The sequence below is a fragment of the Enoplosus armatus genome, chromosome 21, assembly GCF_043641665.1.
Source record: "Enoplosus armatus isolate fEnoArm2 chromosome 21, fEnoArm2.hap1, whole genome shotgun sequence".
In the NCBI taxonomy this organism is placed as follows: Eukaryota; Metazoa; Chordata; class Actinopteri; order Centrarchiformes; family Enoplosidae; genus Enoplosus; species Enoplosus armatus.
Window position 1 is genome coordinate 5,986,264 of NC_092200.1, and position 14,923 is coordinate 6,001,186.

The window sequence follows — 14,923 nt, forward strand, 5'->3', positions numbered from 1 at the left end:
GACAGAGCAGACACAGGTAAACACATGCAACTTTGAAAAGTTCAACCCTACAACTCTGACCATCCGCCCAACAGACCCTTTCCCTTTTTCCCTCCCTCATTTTTCATTCCTCTTTTATTTCCCTCTCTTTTCCCATGGTTGCCACATCCAGTCCTTTACCAGTTTGCAGGTCTATTCAGCCCAATACAAAAGCAGCAGGCCGGTCCTCTGTGGACCAGAGGAAAGCATGCCTCTCAAAAAAACTGAAAAAAGAACTATCCCGCTCTCTCTCTATGGTGATTGAATTTCTTAACATCTTTTCAAAAAGCGCTTAAATGCCTGGAGGCGAGAGGAAGAAACAAGCTAATGGTGGATGGGGAGCACTGAACAAATTTCAGAGCCCTTTCCTGCTCGCGTTTGAGGTTGAAAGCGAGCTCCTGCCTTTCAAGTTTCAAAGTCCTCCTTCCTCCCGCAGTGTCACTGAAGGATTTGAAAAGAAGGTAATTGTGCTCACTGCCGTCCTGATCAGAGCACACGCCCCAGCTCTAGTATTTCAGGAGCTTTCTCTGCCACTATTATGGTACCTGGTGCTCCATTCCTGCATTCTTCCTCCCTTACTACTCTTTCCCCTCTCTCTCTCTCTCTTTCTCTAACCCTCTACAAATGCACTCTCTCTTCCTCACCCTCACTTGCTTTCTATCCTTCTTTCACCCCCAGCAAGCCACTCATTAAATCCTAAAGCCCAGGTTTCTCCCTTTTTTCCCCTTGTCCGGGGTCTCTATTGTAAAACTGGTACGAATACCTTCAGAGAAAACCCTATGCATGGCCTTTAATATGGCGGCACAAAAGAGAGCGTGGATGCAATGACAAAATGAAATTTTAAAAGAGATAATGAGATATGGAGTGGGGCCAATTCCTGAGGGTTGGGCTCTGGGACAAGGGGGGCTTAAGTTAAGGGTGCCCAGCCATTTCAAAGAAATGAAAAGTGAAACAAAACCCTTGGCTTGTTGTTTTTGAAGGTATTTTCTAGAGGCAGAGGTTAAGAACAAGGATTGCTGTTCCCCCACATGCCAATCTGTCCTTGACGCTCAAGCATCTGATTTGCCCTCCAGCCTGAACTCAGTCTCTAAAGCCGGGACATGTATGTTTCAGGGGTGCACAAAGGGCCATCGCACATCGCATTGCAACTCTTTCCCTCCGGTTACCGCCTTTCCTAAAAGCCTAAACATCAGAGGAGGTGTTGTTGTACCTCTGAGCCAAAGCCAGGCGTATGCTGTGTTCCACCTTCGAACTTCTCAAAGCACTGCTGTCAATGGCACAAACAGGTTTTGGCTGGGGAGCACATGGAGAGTGAACAAGGAGGAGAGGAGTGGAGGATATACAGTGAAATCACAAAACACTTCTTCAAAGCTCCTCTCCTCCTGTGCAATAATCTCTTGCTCCTTTTTTTCTTTCTCTTGCAAATCAACTCCCGGGAAAGACTCAAGACTCCCCAATTAACAATGAGAGGGGGAAGAAAAATTCCAGCAGCTGGCTAGAGTTTAATAAGAGCACCTCTCCAAGCGGCTTAGGCTTATGTACCTGATTCACCGGCCCTGGCATTGGCGCTATAGACAGAGGGAATCATTCACGATTAGCACAGGCTGAAAGACGAGGGAGAGAGAGACCACTCAAACTCCACCAAACCCAACACAACAAGAGCACAGGGGATTACCGCAATTGTGTGAGGTATTTTTCCGATCAACTTCTTGGCTGACGGGCTCAGTGCCACAAGGAGCTGGGTGCCTTCCCCACAACACAGTTCAGTTCTGCATTATGTGAAGGTTACCAAGTCCTAATGGAGCTTCCTGTATATGCCTGAAAAGGGTGACATTCGAGAAACTCCTTGACAAACAAATCTTCTAAATGTCAGAAGGCAGAATCGGGTCATTGCCCTGATGTGTGTGGACAGGATAGTTTGCAATCCCCAGTCAAAATATTTGTCAGAGCTCTGGAGAACTTCAGCAAACATAAAGTTCACTCCCTTTAACTTTGCGCTCATGTTTGATTCCGTCTCTGCAGAGTGAATCCATAGTGGTACATTATTTAACCATCAGCGTGTGACTGATGTTTGGATGAATTGCAGAGAGAGGCATGGGCAGGACAGGATGCTCCCTCTTCTGGTTAGCAGTCTATTGTCAGCTCCTGATTTCCCACACAGCACCCACAAATGCCCTCTTCAATATTCATCCAGCCAAATTCGACGACTCCCACATCTCAATTTGGCTCACGGCAGCCCACGCCCCAACCCCCCGCTCCACGGCCCGCAGTCCCAGCCTTTTCTCTCTGCCGCCAGGGGTCTGCTGGGACGTACCCAGAGCTCAGCATCTCGCGGTCCCAGCCTCCAGGCCCTGGGGCTGGGGAGGGGCAAATCAAAGCCTGCTTGGCGCCTTCCATCTTCCCTGCGCTCACCTCAAATCAGCCTCACAGCAGGGTTGTGTCGTGCCAAGCCTCCGCCTGCCCCTAGCTACCCCTTGTTCACCCATTAGGGGCACAGGCCCACCATAGAGCAGCCCGAAACCCCACCACCATTTCATCAGGGCCACATTGTGAGGGAGCAATGAGCATTGCGGTGAGAGAGCTGAAAGCCCTGCCTCTAAAATGCACACTGATGCGTTTTTGACCATGGATAGTTATGGCTTTTAAGGTTTTTCACTCAAAGGGCACCTTGGCCTGCATTCTTTGAGGAATCAAACACCAAGAGATGCATTTGATCAAGGCTTCAAAGCAGAAAAATGCCATTTAGTGGTCTGATTGGCTTATAGACTGTATTAGCATTGCTTCAGATAGTCACAAGCCAGCCATGATCAGCCATAACCTGTTAGTTATTTATACTGTCCTCTGTAACAATATAAAATGATTGTGTGCTAGGGCAGACTAGGGCAGAATTATGTCCGTTTGGAATAGTGGGTCTTTTAGGGTGAATCTGGGCTCACTGCCCACCAGACCAGAGTGGGCCAGCTTTCCACTGGGCCTCAGCATTGGAATCCCACTTCTGACACCAGAGTGATCCGGACCAAGTCTGTGGCACTCAGATTAGGAACGGCTCGCCAAGAGAAATGGATATCCAGCCAAAGCAAAGAAACACAGAGCCAACAGTTAGGATAAAATAGAAAAAATAATACAGTAATTTCAAGCACATCAAATACGATCCAAAATGCCACTGTGGATGTTTCCCACCTTACAGTATATAATGATACTATAAAGTTCTTTCACTTAACTTTTAATAGTTCAAACTTATGTCCATGTTGCATTTGTTCTTGTCATGTAAACAAAGTATGATGTTGTGTGTTTTTACTTGAGTAAAAATGCACATTCACACATTCTGGTACACATGTGTGCACAAGTGTGCACTGTATTGAGGCATAGAGGCCCCCATTAAGACAGTTAACCAGCACTTACTGGGAGCTGGATAATTAGACACTTCAAAGGCACCTGCCCGCCATCCCGGAGAGGGCAAGAATCGCCGCGCCCCGCCCCATTTAAAAGCATGTTAACTCCTATCTGAGGCTAGCAGGCTAATTTAACTCTTGACATTTGATATCTAAGGAATGAGAGGGATCAGCCATTTAGCTGGAACAGGATTACCCCCCCACCCCCCACCCCCAACAGCTCTCCTCCTCCTCCTCTTCCACTCCCTCCCCTTCAACCCCAAAACCCCCTCTCCCAGTCAGGCCGGATTCATTAATTTTCCTGCTGCTAAGCACTTTATCAATGACTGGTGAACGTCTAAGTCCAGAGTGGACTCTCTCTCTCTCCCTCTCCCTCTCTCTCTCGTCTGTGGTGATTAGGCCTGTGGATGTTCAGATCTGTCTGTCTAATTCACTGCCTGCTCTGTGGCTGCTGATTCTATTCTCTCACCTGCTATGCAGCTCAGTAAATAGAGGTGAAACTGTTTAAAGAGTCACGTAACACTTAAACTGCATCCATACTAAGCAGGCTAATCTGTTCTGTCTGACCACCTGCTGAACTCACAATGTAGTTGTTCTCATTTACATATTTGTTTTCTGTTTCTGTTAATCGTCCACATTGAAACGCATGCCATTTTCATACCTATCCACTGTGAGCACCATTTTGAAAATCTTCACTTACAGGTGTCACACAGGCCAGCATAGCGTGGACCAAACCAGAGAGAAAAATAATTCAAATTTAGCCAGCTTAGTGTGGACGTACTCTCTATGTGTTGGCATAGGTTGTATTTGCTCGTAATGATGTTCGTTATAAACGTATAAACGTGTATTAATTTCCAACAGCACCCCAGCCAAATATATTCAAACATAGTCTGTAGCCTTTGACATATCACAGGTAGAGAGGTGCTGGGAGTTAATTTGCATCCATAACTCTACATTAGTCTCAGTCTAATGCCTTCTGCTGAATGTCTACATTACAGGTTGAATCAGGGGCTACACATGAGTGTGACGGATCTGGGTTAAATGAACAGCATGCAGAGGCCTTTGATGGTGCAGCTGGTAATGCTTAAAGTCTCTAACCCGTCACATTTGGACATAAGGCCTTTTTACCAGAGAGCATGACAATCAGAATTCCAAACTACAAGCCAAATGCCATAAAAATAACACAACTCAACTGACTCCTTCACTCTGCTCCCACAATGAGGGGCTGTTCGGCACACACATTAAGTCACCTGGTGTTAAAAAAATGCTAATTGAATCAACGTTTTGCCTTTACAGCTTGACACATTAATTATCTAAAATAACATTAGTTCACTTTCCACATTTTTTTCCCCATCAAGGCCTAAAAAGGTGCCAAATCACCTCACAAAGAACCCTTTATAAACCTATCAATCGTCATTTGCCTTCCAACATCCTATCATCATTACGGCTGACGGTTGGGCCACGTTTGCTACAAAATCCCAGGCCTGAGCCTTGCCCGCCCCCAGCGTGTGATATGAATGGGAGTGCCAGCTTAATAAACAGGGTTTAATTCCCCCTCTCTTGCCCTTAAAATATAGGTGAGACCTGGACTCCTTCATTACACTGTCTGTAGCAGGCAGGGGAAGCTCTGCAGATTAGAGGATCTGCTATGTTGGCCAAACAGACTTAACCACAGTCTGCTGGGAAGGGGCTGGAGGTTGGAGGTGAGTAGGGGAAAGGAAAAGGCACCAGGCTTTCTATATGATTAGATAAGTGGCTGTGTAGTGCAATAAAAAGCACAAGGCAGGGTGAAAGTTGCAGGTTTGGACGATATGATGTACAAGTGGCTGGAGCAATCGTATCGTATGTCACAGGTTGTAACATTTGACTCATACTGGCTGATCCAGTGTAGTGTGTAATAGCGAGAGGAGTTATTTGAGGTGTCGAAGATTCCAGAAGTAAAAATCTATTTTCTCCATAAATATTTTGAGGTGAGTGGCAGTAGGGGGGTTTGGATAGGCATGAGATGAATTGGAAAAAAATCTGATTCTTTTATTAAAAAGTAATTGGTACAAGACTGTGTATGACTTCGAAGGAACATTGGGGCATGAAATATCCCATCGCTGAGCTTAAAATTCTGTTTCCTGCACCACTAATGGAGAGACTGAAGGTAGAATACAATATAAAAGTTGAAATCAGCCAACTTTCAGATGTCACTTTCAAGGCCATTCATCGTATCAAACTGACAGGAAACAAAACATGACTTCTTGGAAACAAAATTGTAATGTTTATAACCTGACTAGACAACCATTTATCAACTGACAGGGCCAGTTAATGGCACCCTGACATTAGAATGACAATAGAGCAGATAGTGTTGGTTTGACTTATCAAGTGCAAATATTGGGTCTAAAAATATGCAAAAGTTGCTCCTTTAATATTCCATACATGGGACACACTCCTCTATCTGGCCACATATTACGTGGCTTCCTAAATCATTTTCCTCTTAGTTTTTCTCATCATATCTCCTGCTTCAACCTTACTCTCCAAGTCTCTCTGCCTCCTGTTGCTGCCCCCCTTCTCTGTAATGAGCTCTCCTCATGTATGACCTCTCCTGTCACTCCCGCCTGGCGAATCCTCCTCTCCCGCTCCACTCTCGCCTCCTTCTCTAATCTCTGCATTACTTTGCCATTAATCCCACATTCCACACAAGGATGGCCGGTGCAGCTCAGATGACATGCTGCCTTCATAATCTTGGAATGAGTCAGTGGGATGGCAGGAAAGCAGTGTTTAAAATTATCATAGTAAAAGGCTCGGCTGTTATAGGCTACTTTAAGATTCACCTGTAGCATGTAGCATTTCTGTCCCTCTCCATCCTTCATTCCTCCTCTTTTACGTCTCCACACACCAACCTTCTGTATCTCATTCGCACTTTCTTCCCGCTAATCTCTTGTTACTCACTCCTGGTTTCCTGATCTAATCCCTCACTCTCCCAGTTCTTCTCCCAGTTCCCATGTCTTTCCCAAATCTCCACTACCTCCCTGCATCCATCCCTCTCCCTCCCTTCAGAGCCGCAGTGGGACTCACGCAGCCCCATGCTGAGCTGCTCCAGAGCCAAGCCAGAACAAAGAGCCCATTGAGCCGAGCGGAGACATAATGTGGGCCGCCTCTGACAGCTCCGAAGATGAAGTCATGAGGTCGCCAAACAGTTAATAATGACGGTCCATCCTCCAGCTGCACCAAGCGTGCGTGTATAGTTTGTTGCAGTTGAGGAAAGTGAGAGAAAACGAGAGATTATGCGTCTGCATGCATGCATGACTGAGCATCTACAGTATGCATTGCATGTGTACATATTTTACAGCATGTGGATGGATAAAAAGCTTTTAGGAGCGTAATGAGATACTCCATGACACTCAAAAATGCGCTCAATCACTTTGTAAATACCACAGAGGAAAAACAAAACCTTTAGAGAATTGCACTTTTAGTTTTGGCTTCGCTCCAGCTGCGTTGAAGAACACCCACCCCACCCCACCGCCGCCCCCCTTTCCTTATTGGAGTCTGTCTGGCGCAAAGTCTGACATGAGACACATCTCCCCGGGACTGGAGCTGTCGCTGCGAGGCCCACACTCCGAACATCATTAGACTCACAGCTCCAGGTGAGATCAGGCAGGGTAGGAAAGACAGAGAGAGGTGCATGTGTATTTGTGTCTCTGTGCGAAAGCATGCATGTAGGAGATGCGGTTCAAGCGTTAATCTCAATGCCTCTGAATGGGCATGGCCTATTAAAATGCCTTTACAGGACCACTTGCCTGTCAAGAGGCCTCCAGGCTGAGCTTGGCTCGGGACGGGGGGGGGGGGGGGGGGGGGGGGTGAAAGACTATGCAATTGATTAACATTAGAAGGACTTGCTCAAGTTCAAATTGCACGGCCCCTCTGCTGTAAGCTACAGACATTTGTTTCCCCGCAAGTAGAATGTTTCTTTCAAACCCTGTCTCTGCTACACATCTGAGTTCAATTCTCCGCATGCCCTCTCTCTGAAAATCAATTCCTCCTCCTCTCCTCTGCTCTTTTCCTCCAGCTCTGCGAACAGACCAGGGCGAGGGGATTACACTGTCCCTCCCCAGATCCAAGCAAGACAACAAATGGTTCTTATCAACTGACACCCCCCTGCCATCCAGGAGGAAGAGGCAGAAAAACTGGCCAAGGCGCTCCAGCGCGGATGTGTTTCTGGGCTCTGTCTGCCAATCGTGGCAACTCTTTTCACACTTGAAGCCTGAGCTATTTACGAGAGCCCTGGGAGAATGCGTACGCAGCACCGGAGGGTGGGAAGAATGGAGGGTAGAGAGCTGCTGCTTCTCAACCTCTGCTTCTAATCAATCACCAGAAATCACTGCCATGGTTTATGGCCTTTGATCCTAGCTCCTCTTTCGCACTGCGAGGGAGAGAGTTGGGTGGGGAAAGGGGAGGGGGAGCAGGGAGAAGGGTGAGAGTCAAGGCCCAGAGGGTGTGGAGGTCAGGTGAGAGAGATTAGGGGGTGGTATAGGGCCTTTTGCTCTCCCAAAGCTGAAAGCATGTCTTGATTTAGTCCAGTGAGTTTTGAGTGCAGAAAGACAAAAAATGAGTTTCAGGGTCCAAACAAAAATTTAGCTACAACGATTTGAGTTTTTCACGTGACTTCTTTAAAAATGATTTATCATTTTAAATAACCGTTGCCACTACGCCAGCATGTTAGAAAGAAAAATGTACTTGAAGGGGAAAGGACATTAAAGACATAAATATTAAAACATGTTTCATAAAGTGCTATATCATTTTATCATATCATTGTGTATACACCACAAGTAGTTTTCTTAATACACTGGTGGTGCCTTTTCTTGTAATGTACACATTACATGTCTTTTTATTATTTTTTTAGGACACAGAGAACCAATTATTCACAAGCTACGCTACATTTTTTATGTCCTTAACATCTATATGTCAAACAAGACACTAAAAAATGAAAAGCAGAAAATGCCTTAACGTTCATATAACGTGAATCATCTTGATCATCTTGTGTTGATTACAGTATCTAAACAAAATCACATACAGAAAGCAAGCGATCAGTTCTCTAGTAGGACCTGTCCTTCTTCATACACATTCATTCTTTCATATAAACTGCAACCCTGGTGGCAACGCCACTAGTTGCTACTTCATCCCATTCAACAAGAACCCGGCTGTGGTAAGGAGGCATGAGTGAGCGAACAAAACAGAGAGGACGCGGACAAGAACACACCACAATAAATCCTCCTGGCAGGGTCAGGACACTCCGGCTTTGTTCCTCCTGGCAGGAGGGAGGCCACTGATGCCTACCGACAAATGGACAGAGTGGTAGAATAATCAACTACTGTTTCCCCACTTTATGGGTTTATGAGTTTATGGGGCCCTTAGTCGCCCCTGCTACTCCCTCTCCGAGAGGAGTGAGATCCGGCGGGGCCACAGAGCCGCTGGGATGCAGCAGGGCCAGGCTGGTCGATGTACTCCCAATCCTCTCACACAGGGCTGGCTGATTTGTCTTTGTGAGGGTGGTTGTTGGTTCAGAGACTTGCCTCTGACCCGGGTGACCTCTGACTCCCAGGCTATTCTGGCTCTCAGCATGTCAGTGAAAATGATCTCAGGTTCTTCTAGGGAGCCATTGTGATGGTCAGCATGAATCATCACAACATATTAGAATTAAATATCTATGACCGAGATTGCTCTCTGTATCAGTGCATAACATGAATTCAAAGTCAAATTAAAGGGAAATTAAATTACAACATACAACTTGGGCCTTATTCTATAGTTTTGACCTTTATCTCTATTGGTAATAATACCACTGAACTCACTACGTTGATTTCCAGGAATACAGCAACATTGTAAAAAGTACATCCAAGCAAGGAACACAATCATACAGAAAGCCAAGGCAAGCAATACGTTTTTAAACCAAACGTCCGTCCGTTGCTAACATCTATCACAGTTTACAGACTGATTCCTGGTTCAACTTTGACCTACCATAGTTGTACATCTGTCCAGTTTTTCTGTGCAACAAAGGACATTTAATTTTACTGACATTTCAGGTTCGCTCATGTTGGGTTTTATCCATCCAAATAAAGTGGTTTAAATAATCTGGTTTATTTACAACGTCTGATCGTCTGACTGCTCATATTTCTTGCCCTGTAGTAATTTGTTCCCAGATCTCAGCAATTGCCTTGGTGAGTCCAGTGTCATCATAACTGACAAAAACTACAAAAACCCAAGTTGTGATAAATTGGGATTTCCTTCAAGGGCTAATTTTAAGGGTTCCATTGAGGTTCAAAGCTGTATTTCTTGTAACACCCACCAGGGCAAACAAGTAGGATGATCACTGACCAAAAAAAAACAAAGATGCAATTCCACTACAGCTAAATTCTGGCGGTATTTCCACAACATGCAAAAGTCTTGAGGCAGTGGCTTATATACATCTTCCAGCAGTGAAAGAGCAGTGGAGCTCCAGCAGGCCGATCTGGGCATGCGGAAGTGTGCCAGACAAGAGAGGCCAGGCTGGGCTGCACTGGGTTGGGCAGCTGAGGTTCCCCTCCGCCCTGAGTAGCAGCGAGGCTAAGCTAATCCTGCGCCTCAGGCCCCTGTGAGGTGGCTCTGCCAAAGCCCGTCCCCCTGCTGCTGCAGGAAATTGCCTTCAGTGCAGAGGTCCATGAAATGGCTATGGCTCACCAGCACATCCACTGTGTGTGCACGAGGCCAGTGTGACCCTCATCTACAGATAGATTATATATTTGATACCTATATATCTCTAAAACCTTGTGATGAACTATCATGAAAACAGCCATATTGTGGATACATTTGCATTTTCTTCTCTGTATATCAGTTTGTATAATAAGTTTTCATGTATTTTATGTATAATTGATGTACCAAACAGAGGTCTTTTGACACTAAAAGCCAGTTTTCCTGTGTGGGGTTGTGTGTCAGGCTCTATAACGCCTCCTCCATTGTGCTGTTTGACCCGTAGGCCAGCCAGAGCTCCCATGAGGTCCCTTATCCCTCCATCAGTCCTCTCTCATTAGCCCCCACAGGCAGAGCCCAGAGTAGGGTAACACAGAGGGGCCCCTGCTTCCTCCTCTGGTCCCCATGAAATACATACAGCACAAATACAGATGACAGAGATCACCTCTGTGTATTTCTTAAAATAACTACCAACTTGTTTCCTCCAAAAGAAAAGGCCAATTTAAAAAAGTAAGCAGATACATTTCTTGCAATTCTTGCCATTTTAAAATCCCCATCAGACCTCCAGATGCTGAATCACTTGTCAGCATTTATTGTCAGGCAGTGTCTGGGTGTCCTTGTTAATTTTATGTATTTATCTATGTTTTGTTTTTTTCCTCCAGTCACACAAAAAAAGATCAGATTTTCAAAGTGGTTCATCTTTTAGGGGGGGATAGAACAGGGATAAAAACAAAAAAGTGGAAAGCAGAGATGGCAGCATGAGGAGGGAGGAGGAGGAGGGAGGAGGAGGAGGAGATGGGGCAGGACACAGTGGAGAAACAGTTGATTATGAGTCCCATCAAGTGATCAATGATTTCATTAATAAGACGGATCACGCGGCTGTCATAGCTGTGACACAGGCTGAGGGATGATCCGCTCCCAACGCTCCATTTCCCCCTTGCCTCCCTCCTTCCTCCCTTCTCCCTCCCTGTCCTTCCAATATTGCCTCCCTCTGCCAACGACAAGGAAAAAAGGGATGGAGCTGGGTGTTGACGGGGGTGGAGGGGGGGGGGTTAGTCATGAGGGAGGGAGGGAATGGAGGGGGAGAGGAGGGAGGAAGAAAAGTGAAAATCCATTTTGAAACCCATTTTCAATTAGGGGTCCACAAGCTGTTATCACAGGTGTCCCAGAATGGGGGCCCGTAAGTGAAAATGTCTCCTATCCGTTTCTGAAATGAAACCTTATCTGGGAGGCACAAAGATGGCGGGGACAGCGTATCTGTAAATTACTTTCCATCCCCGCTGTTAACGGGAACTTTATTTCTGTCAGATGACATTCCCCTCTATTTACTGTTGATCATTTAAATGGCTGCCTAAAAAGAAGGTGGCCCCTCACTCTTCCTCTATCTCTCCCCGCTCTCTGTATCATTCCTCCTTCTCTTCCCATCAGGAGATTTTTTTTTTTCCAAAGCAGTCAAGTGTTGTTTTTTTTCCCTTCTTCTTTAAACACTTTAGCCACGCTCTGCATTTGCTTAGGGATTTCTCTGGTAACCTACACGAAAGCCTCACATTTGTTGCCCTTTAAGGCTTAACTTGTTTGCCTCCGAGACCCTTGCTCTTGCCCTTTTAACCATGACCATTAAAAAGGTCCCAACTCACCCACTTCATAACCTGCTTTACAGAGGCTCTGTCATGTTAAAACAGCATTCACTGGCAATTTTCAGAACTGTGTCCAGTTTTCCCCCTCCCCATTTTTCAATTCTCATCCTGTTACTTACACTAACTCCCTCTCTTCCCTCAAAACCAGCAGCACCCATATCATAAAAGTCCAACCAACCAGAAACTTTTTCTCCTTTGCAAATAACCAATCCTTTAGCCCCCACCCCCCCGTTTTTTCTCTTTTTTTTATTAGCAAATTATCCCATGACGACAGGATTTATTCAGCCAAAGAGCAGGGACATCTTTTTTTTTTTTTTTTTAAGCTCGAGGCCCAACAAAAGAATCAGGGGACTTTGTGGTCCACCTGCCTGCCGAATGATGAGGGTGGGAGGGGAGAGCACCCCCCCCCCCCCCGAACCCCTCCTAAAGAGCACCAATCACAGCATTGTTGTGGCACAGTCGGCTCTTTTGAGCTGTCAGTGCAAGAGGAGGGGGCACAGAGATGAATGGCACACAGGATGAAGCCACCATTTAGCCAACCATGTGGGAACGCTCGACCAGGACTCAATAATTACTTTGGGCCAGCTCAACTTGGACAAAACTTACAGACTAGGGACAAGAGGGGAAGACAGAGCAGAGTGGAGGAGAAGGACAGCGTTAAGTTGAGATTTCTCCCTGTAGTGCACGTAAAGTGAAGATTTTAGAGTTAAATCAGTTTCAGTGCAGTTTGCTAATTACAACAGATTAAAGTTGCAAGATCTGATCAGATCAATACCTGTTTGCAAGCTGATCCCAATCACAGAAAAGGGCTGTACTTTTCAGAGGCAGAGATTGCTTTGGAAAGACCAAGCTAAACATCCGCCATGTCCACTCCACCTGCCCCCTCCCCTACTTACTTTCCACTTTTCACAACTTATCGTAGCACGCTGTTGCCGGGCATACCACGGGGTTTCCGCTGCGCTGAGATCAGGGGCCGCCACTCTGCTTGACGGGGGGAAATATTTCGCCGGGCCTTCCTAAGAAGAACCAGTCACTGGGGTTCCACAGCTGCTCACAATTACCTTTTGTTTGGATGGAGGCGGTCGGGCAGGGGCTACGGGGGTTAAAGTTGAGGCGAGTGTAGGGTTACACCTGATAAGAGGTTATGAGTTCTGGGGGCGACTTGGGAATGTGCTGTAATTATAACAACACAAAGAATGTGTAAGCTATCTTCTGATTCCAAGAGAGAGATTGGGATCTAAAAGGGACCTTTCTCTGCAGATAAGTATCATCCCTCCCTTCGTCAAGTGAATTATGAGACTACTGTATTTTGGGGAGGGCAACGCTTAAAGCTGTAGCGTATCTTCTGACGTGGCTGAGTCAGTGTAGGAGAATCGTCAGCGAGGTTTTCAAGACAAACCTTATGCTGTTCGGAGCAGTAATTACCAGCACATTACAAAGAAAAATCACAGAGCAAAATTACATCCATGCTTTTTCCACAACAAACTTCTTTTTTTTTCTCCCATGCTGCCCCTTTAATTAATAAAACAGTGCTGGCCATCTGGGAATGAGTAAGAGTGAGAGTGTTCCCAAGCTGCTTCAGGATGCATTACCTTACCCACTTCCTGTGATAACTCCCATACGGGGAGCAAGTCACAGCAACTTATTTACCCTTTCCTGGACTGTTTGTCTCAGGTTCACCCTTCAGGACAGTCGAGGGGGGTGACAGAAAACTCAAAACCAGCTCCAGCTACTAAAGCCAACCATCCTATCCCAAAAACGTCCAAATCCTCTCACTGCTAATGAGCACAGCTGCAGCTTAGACCGTGGTGATCTCAACTTTGGTTTTGTTATGACTTTAGCTTGATGCTCCAAGGCTTTACAGCAAAAAAAAAAATCACCATCTAATATTCCTCATTCAAGCCTCTGAATTGAGAATGAAAGGCTGAATGGCGACAGGCTTAGTGAACTGTAAGCTCCACACCACTTTTAATAGCATGTGTTGAAGACATTGCTATGTAAACATGCCAAAGTTTTGCTACCAGTGAGGGTTTGTATGTGACTCACTGTGAAGCACCAGAATAGGGGAAAAGTAAACATAACGTAACGTAAGCAAGAATCTGTGGGTGTCTTAATCTTTAAATCATGTTTTTGGGAGTTGGTCAATTTCATCTTAAAGTAATGAGAGCATGAGCACAGAAAACATTCCTTGATCCCCAGTTGGTCACGGCCCCCGATGCTAAAATATGTTGAGTGATAGCAGGTAACCAAAGCTCACAGGGGTCTGGAACACATCAACAAATAAGGCCTTAGTGACTTTAGCTAAATTTAGGACAACAATGGATGAAACCTGTGGTTCCATGGCATGTTTATCCACAAGTTAGTGATGAAGTTTGATTAACAGATGTGACCGACCTGAGCGTGCACAGAGGAAGTTGAATTTCTCCACACTTTAATCATCTTAAGACGGATCAGAAGGTCACCAGCAATATCCAAACTAAAGACTTAAGACTACAAAGTTGTTTCTGGATCTTATTTTAAGAAATGTGTATGCAAAGAATTTGAAAGTGTATTATTGTTTACTGGGTTTATTTTTGAAACTGTCTCAGGTGAAAAAACACCTGAATATCAGCTGTGCTCAGTCTTCTGGTGGCATCACATTCACTCATGGTTTCGGGCTCCATGTTCCCATTACTGATCTGGTAAGCTGACTAACGGACCAGTCTCTCCAAGAGTGGGTGTATTTCAAAAGATTATATTTACATTAACCACAGCGGCCAAGTGAGTGCGCGGTTAGAGGTGACGCGTACCGTTTGAGGTGGTGCTGGAGGCCACTGCCTTCTCGCTGATGTCATTGCGCGCTGATGAGCCCTTGGTCGCCACAATGGTCTCCACCCTCTTCTTCTTCTCAGCTGCTGAACTGGCATGGGACTGGGTTTCCATGGCGATTGCTCATTCCTCAACACCTCATGGAGACGGGATAACTGTTGGAGAAAAACAGGTGAGTGCAAAGACATGAAGCACATGATACAAGATGAATGTAGACATTTTTTGTTTTTTGTGCTTGTAAAACTGAAGTAAATCATCGGCTTGATTTGTGCATTGAGTTTTAAAATTAAGTATTTCTTGTTTGATCTAAGTTAAACATTCTAACAATCTAGCGCCTCAAGTAAAGACTTCAAGACTGAG

The 14,923-nt window shown here is 45.6% G+C and overlaps 1 protein-coding gene across 1 annotated transcript in view; it reads right to left on the bottom strand.

Moving 5' to 3' along the window:
* The window catches only part of gli3 (GLI family zinc finger 3), an 87,417-nt gene that overhangs the window by 56,219 nt on the left and 16,275 nt on the right, over positions 1-14,923 (bottom strand). Inside the window, exon 2 of the mRNA XM_070927816.1 lies at positions 14,545-14,718. Within this exon, the coding sequence (XP_070783917.1) occupies positions 14,545-14,677 (133 nt within the window). The 5' untranslated portion in view covers positions 14,678-14,718. The remainder of the gene's footprint in view (positions 1-14,544; positions 14,719-14,923) is intronic.